Here is a 6,147-nt window from a genome sequence, read left to right on the forward strand (position 1 = left end):
ACTGTTGCATTGTCTTTTAAGCTTAATCTCTGAATCCAATTGGTCTTACCCTAAAATAACTAAGTTCGCTCTCTTTTTTCTTCTTAAATTTCAGTACCCTGCAGCTTTGATGAATCTTGGGGCAATCCTCCACCTCAATGGGAAGCTGCAAGAAGCTGAAGCCAATTACCTCCGAGCACTTCAACTAAAACCAGATGATGCCATCACCCAGTCCAATTTGCGTAAGCTGTGGAACATCATGGAGAAACAGGGCTTGAGGACCACAAGCCCCTGAGCTCAAGAGACCCCGCCTACTCGCCATCTGCACACCAGACCTGGGAAAAGGACAGCCTACACGCTCCTCATTTGCTCTTCTCATCCAGGAAAGATGGAAGAGACTCAGGGAGAATGTTTGCTCACAGAGGCCGTGACTGTACCACACAGCTCTCCTAATGACTCCTGAGCTTCACATACACCTCAGGCCAGCAGCTTTCCTCAGAATCATTGCTCACAGTTTGGCAGACGTTATGTGGTATTTGGACTTTTAAGTACTTTTTTCAAAATTAAGGCTTTTCTTTCCTTCATAACAAAAGCACTTGAAGTAAGACCAGGTACATCCTTTAACATTTGAGATGAATTATACTTAAACTAAGCAATTCTGCTCAAAAGTTTCTCAAAAAGAATTGTTGAACTGGGTAAAATTTAATATTAGAGATAAAAGAGAGGAAAGAATCTCATAACGCTGCACTGGGGGGGAACAGGTAGTTTCCATCACCATTAAATGAAGTTCTTGGTTTGACCAGATACTCCACTTTGATCATGAAGACAGTATATGAAGAACTAACAACATTCAAAATCAACTCATCTCAAATCTCCAGCTTGTGTACCGATTCATAGTCTCGGTGATGAAATTTGTTCATTAGAATATACACACTTTGCTATTATTACAAACCATTTGTAGCACTGTCCTAATATTCGGTGACAACTTGAAAAAGGGAATTTAATTTGTTAGCCATTGCAGCACAACGGTAGCCTCTGCAAACGTTCCGCTTTGCAAAACCCAGCATATTTTGGCAGGTAAGCTCAAAAAGTGGAGGAAAATTTGCATTATAATGACTTAAAAGGTGTAATATCTTTTTCATGAGTGTAGCAGGAAGTGTTTTTATCATTACAGATCTTCTCTGCTTTGGTTAAGAAGTCACCATGGCAGTTAAGAAACTATACATAGAAATGTTAAGCTACCTTCCTGTGGAAGTAACAGACAAAAAATAGGTAGGTACTGTAGATTCAGGTACACCGCCTTGCTACATGCCCGAAGCTTTTATAGAAGAGTGTGTAAGGACCTTAAGCAGATGAAGGAGTTCTTCTAACCAAATACAAAAACTATGCTGATGCACACCTTTTAACCACAGAACAATGCACAGTCATGGTGCATTTGAGGGAAATATTTTAATGCCTTTATGTTGATATAAGTAAGTTTAGTGTGTGTGTGTATAAATTAATTCTAATATATACCTACATTGTGTATAGTATCAAAAAAATCATCAAAAGCAGCAAAAAAGTAGCCAGACACAAATTTGACTCTGTGTTACTGAGCAAGTTTGGCTTTTTACATTATTACAGTATTTCTCACATTGTCAGTCTTTCAGTCTCATTTGTACATATTCTGTGTAATTTGTTTGTTTTGTTTATTGTCAGCAAGTGAAACAGCACCTTCCCAGAGGTATCAGCATGTGCCATCTTTGTAATAATTTGTTTGTTATTGGTCACAAACCTCTCAGCTATCCGTGTCCTTTGTTTATTTCATTTTAAGTTATTGCTCTGTGTTAACGAGCAGCAGAACCAGCTGGTACTGTGTTTTTAGATGTAAAAAGAAGGAAACGACAGCTGTTATGTTTACTTCTGTGGTCATTATGGAGTAAATACCCAGTTATGTGGCCCATCGTGGGTAAATACAGAGCAGCGTCGTTTTTTGAATTTAAGTCATTTGTTACAGTCATAATGCTATAACACCGTTCTGTTTTTAACTATTATGGCGACAGTGAAATTTTCACTAAGATTCACAGTTCACATTAATTCCCAGCACTGTATGTCACACACATCAGACATATCGTGTTATTATCACATGTATATATAAAGTGTTCATGAAGAAACACTGACAACTTGTTTTAATGAAGGTGTTTGAGAAAAAAAATGTTTCACTCTGTGTCTCTGCTCAGGGATCTCAAGCGGCGGGCTATTGCAGAAACTTGTTCACGGAGCGTTTACTAAATTAAAATTTATTTTTGAAAGTTGTTGTATTTGTATAAATTATCAAGCTTTGTAGCCCCATTTTTTCTCCTTTTTGTATTATAAAATGAACCATGTGCCAGAGTAGACCTTTCTTCCCAGTGGTGTTTTTCTTTGTTTTGGTTGTTTGTCTGCTTAATTTTTTGTTTGTTTTTTTCCACAATAAATTTATGGTGTTCTGCTTTGAGGAGTGCCTCTGCAGCCATTATTGCTGATAGTGTAGGTCACAGATTGATATCAAGGTTTTGCCACTCACACTTTGGAGCAACAGCTCAAGTTTAACATCAAATTTCCGTTGTATTAAGACTTAATGGGGTGATCTTCCATGCTGTGGAACAGCTTTTACAGGGTATATAAAGTTGCCCCCTGTAAATTTGCTAAAATGTGTCATAAAATCAACTCAAATGAATTTCCTCTGCTTTGATCTTTGTACAACAAAGGAGACATGTAAATATTCCCATATGGAAAGGGTAGCAGTGTGGAGCCACATATGGTCGGTGTGTTTCGATTCCACCCGTCCCACAATTCAGACCCCGTTGACAAGTAAATGGCCCTTCCCTGTGAACGAAGCAGTCTGCCTTGTGATGTTTCTCACATGTTCTGCTTGGAAGGTCTGCATCCATGAACCGAGCTCACCATGGTGCCCAGATTTCCTTATCGAGCTGGAATGCGTGGACGCTGCTTGCACTGTCCAGTCCAGTTTGCCTCTTCTTCTCATAACACAGGTGCGCTTCACTTAATCTCTGCATCAAATAGCAAAATTTGACAGTTTGTTGGGTTGTGGAGTCAAGCCACAAATGCGATGTAGTTTTATTTATTGCTATATGAAACGGTAGGCATTTGAATGTCTTCCCATAGCTTGCTAACTGTGAAATTACATGTCAGTTCACATAGTTACCATTCCCTAAAGTAGGGAATGCCGTGTTTCCAGTAGAGTCTGCAACCAGACAAGTAGATTTTCATGCAGACATTAAAACAAGGCAAACTTGAACTTCTGATCATACCAGTGGTAATAAAGGAAGGGAATAATAATAAAATAGGGGCAGCATGGTGGCGCGGTGATTAGCACTGTTGCCTCACACCTGGCCAGGGTCTGTGGAGTTTACACGTTCTCCCCCCTGTTTGCGTGGGTTCTTAGTGTGCACTTAGTGTGGTTAGGTTAATTGGTAATTCTATATTGTCCATAGGTGTGAATGTGAGTCTGTCTCTATGTTTTAGCCCTGTGAGAGACTGGCGACCTGTCCAGGGTGTACCCTGTGGTAGCTGGGATAGCCCCCGCCCTCCCCACACACACGATCCTGACAAGCATAAGCAAAAGAGAACGGACGGATGGAAAAAAGGGAAATGGACAGATTATGACTAGAAAGTAGCATAAAAATATCCAGGTCCAGGCACTGAATTTTCAGTAGGTTTGAACAAGTGAGCTAGCTAAAATAAATAATGTTTAATAATTGTTTAAATGTGCTTATTAATTATTTCATGCCATTTTTTTAGTCATAGTTGTTTTTTGTCTCAAAATACTTAAGAGTAAACCCTGTGCACTCGTCTGAAAGATGTAAAAGTCTAGAGTTAAAGCGGGTTAAGACATGTTCACTGTAGTAATGCACCTGAATCCAGGTTGTGCACCTGCACTGTAGAATGAAATTCTCTCCTCGCTTGTCAAGTCAAGTCAAGTTTATTTATAAAGCACATTTAAAAACAACCAAGGCTGACCAAAGTGCTGTACAATAAAATACAAATATAAAATACTATAAAACACAGGTACATAAAATACCTCACTGATAAAACAAGAAATTAAAACAATAGGTTAAACCTTGCTAAAAGCCAATGAAAAGAGGTGAGTTTTAAGAGCAGTTTTAAAAGTTCCTAGGCTGATGTGGGGGGGGTAAACTGTTTCACAGTCTGGGTGCAGCCACAGCAAAAGCCCTCTCTCCCCTAGTCTTTAATCTGTACCTGGGAACATCTAAAAGCATCAAGTCTGCTGACCTCAAAGATCTCCTGGGGCAGTAAATGCTAAGAAGCTCTGCCATGTAAGGAGGTGCAGTACCGTTAAAATCAATCCTAAAAGCAACTGGGAGCCAGTGGAGAGAGCAGAGGACCGGAGTGATGTGGTCTCTCTTTTTGGAAGCGGTCAGCATGCGAGCAGCAGCGTTCTGTACCACAGTCCGCTTGTGTTAGTGTTGCCAAAACACTTAAGCTAGCGTTCCTAAAATGAGGTAAGAAGACACACAGTGAGCACATAACTTTGGATTTCTGTGTCAGTGGCCTTTAAGCAAACAGTAGTGTTTCTGGGTTCTCGTCTGCCTTTAAAGCTCTCAACACGTGGGTGTTTATGCAAGCACATAATAGTGCGAGTTCTCATTAGTACTTTGCAGCTTGGATGACTGTGGTACCAACAAGGCCAAATCACTGACAATGTCATTATGTGGTGCAAAAAACCCTGCAAATTGATTTCAATCAAGAATTTTAGACTGATATAAAGTGACATGGCCGTAGTATAAATTATACAGAACTGATTTATATTTCATGCTAAAAGCGACATTTCTTTAACAATGTATGTCAGAATTGCTTTTATATTTAATTAGATGTAAAAATGGTTTCCCTGCTTCTTTTATACGCTCCACATTTCTCTCATTGTAAGAGATAAAGGATTGTCTCAAGCCTGGCCCCAAGGAAATCAGAGTCATATGACTTCTGCTCTTATGACTTTAGTGCACTTCATTGCTTGATATGACCTCTTGCACTCTCCAACTGTTCAAACTGGGAGAAAGGAATTCATTTTATTATGCTGTGAACTGGAAAATCTGCCTGCTGTTATCAAGCAAACATTTCGTGGTATGTGCCGATGGACTATCGCTACTTTGATCTCAAGCACCTGAGCCAGGCGCTCACAGCACCCGACCAAGCTTGTTTAGAGTGGTTCACTGTGCGTGATGCAGAGAAGTCTTCCCCTCTGGACCCAATACCCACTGTTATTATTTGATAGAAGAGGCATTAGGATGAAGCTCCTCCATGAGATCTAGATTTTGCCTCATATTATTGAAGCGTTTTGATGTCCAGAAAGGAAATTGTCTTTCTTTGGCATTTTACAGCACATGTTGTACTGCAGCTGTTTATACAGGAGCTACTGTTCCTAAACGCAAAGCGGTAAAATGAAATATGGTAAAGTATGCAGATTACTTCTTCACCTGAGTTTTCATAGTTTGTAGAACAAAAGCAGTTAATAGGATGATTGGCACTAAAACCACCTTTTTACTGGTTTTTGCATTCTGCTGATATAATGATTACAGCATATGCACAGTTATACAGAGTCCCCACATGTCTGTAGACTCCGTCGGCTGTAGTTTTATTTACTGTATTTTTCGGACCATAAGGTGCATTAAGCAAAACAAAACAGTCAGATAAGTCAAACTTTACTCAACTCATTCTTCTTGCTTCCTTTACTTCTGTACCATTGATTCATTAATGTTGAATTCTCTGGCAGCTGCTCTATTCCCATGTTGTTGCAGTATATTAATGACTAACCTGGTATTGTGGATGGATTATCTCAGTTGTTCTCCTGACTGAAGTTTGGTCCGTTTACAGCATCCTGCCATGCGATCGCATTTGTCCCTAACCATCGGGAACCCTCACGTTAACTTTTATCGAGTGGAAAAAAAGTTAGCGTTCATCCTCCAGCTTCACTGTGTTTATGTTATGCTAGCATAGCTGTGTCGCTAGCGATCACGTAGCACATCATTATATACCAGCTAGCCCAACTTCAGTAACCCTACAAACGTCACTGCTGTTTAGTTTTCTGTCTTCATTTATGTTGGAAGTGATAGCAGAGCTGTACGTTTGAACTGTTTCAGAAATCTCTCAGTCAGAACATGCTATATC

General features: G+C 39.7%; 1 protein-coding gene and 1 long non-coding RNA gene across 2 annotated transcripts in view; one reads left to right on the forward strand and one right to left on the reverse strand.

Moving 5' to 3' along the window:
- The window catches only part of tmtc2b (transmembrane O-mannosyltransferase targeting cadherins 2b), an 86,717-nt gene extending 84,585 nt beyond the window's left edge, over positions 1-2,132 (forward strand). The window contains exon 12 of the mRNA XM_003447120.5: positions 95-2,132. Within this exon, the coding sequence (XP_003447168.1) occupies positions 95-274 (180 nt within the window). The 3' untranslated portion in view covers positions 275-2,132. The remainder of the gene's footprint in view (positions 1-94) is intronic.
- On the reverse strand, positions 1,957-5,852 carry LOC112847395 (uncharacterized). Its single transcript, XR_003220924.1, has 2 exons — positions 5,794-5,852; positions 1,957-4,474 (listed from the first exon to the last, which is right to left on the reverse strand). It is a non-coding gene; the product is annotated as an uncharacterized LOC112847395 (long non-coding RNA).
- Positions 5,853-6,147: the final 295 nt, after the last annotated feature.

Source organism: Oreochromis niloticus, linkage group LG7 (assembly GCF_001858045.2).
Source record: "Oreochromis niloticus isolate F11D_XX linkage group LG7, O_niloticus_UMD_NMBU, whole genome shotgun sequence".
Taxonomy (NCBI): domain Eukaryota; kingdom Metazoa; phylum Chordata; class Actinopteri; order Cichliformes; family Cichlidae; genus Oreochromis; species Oreochromis niloticus.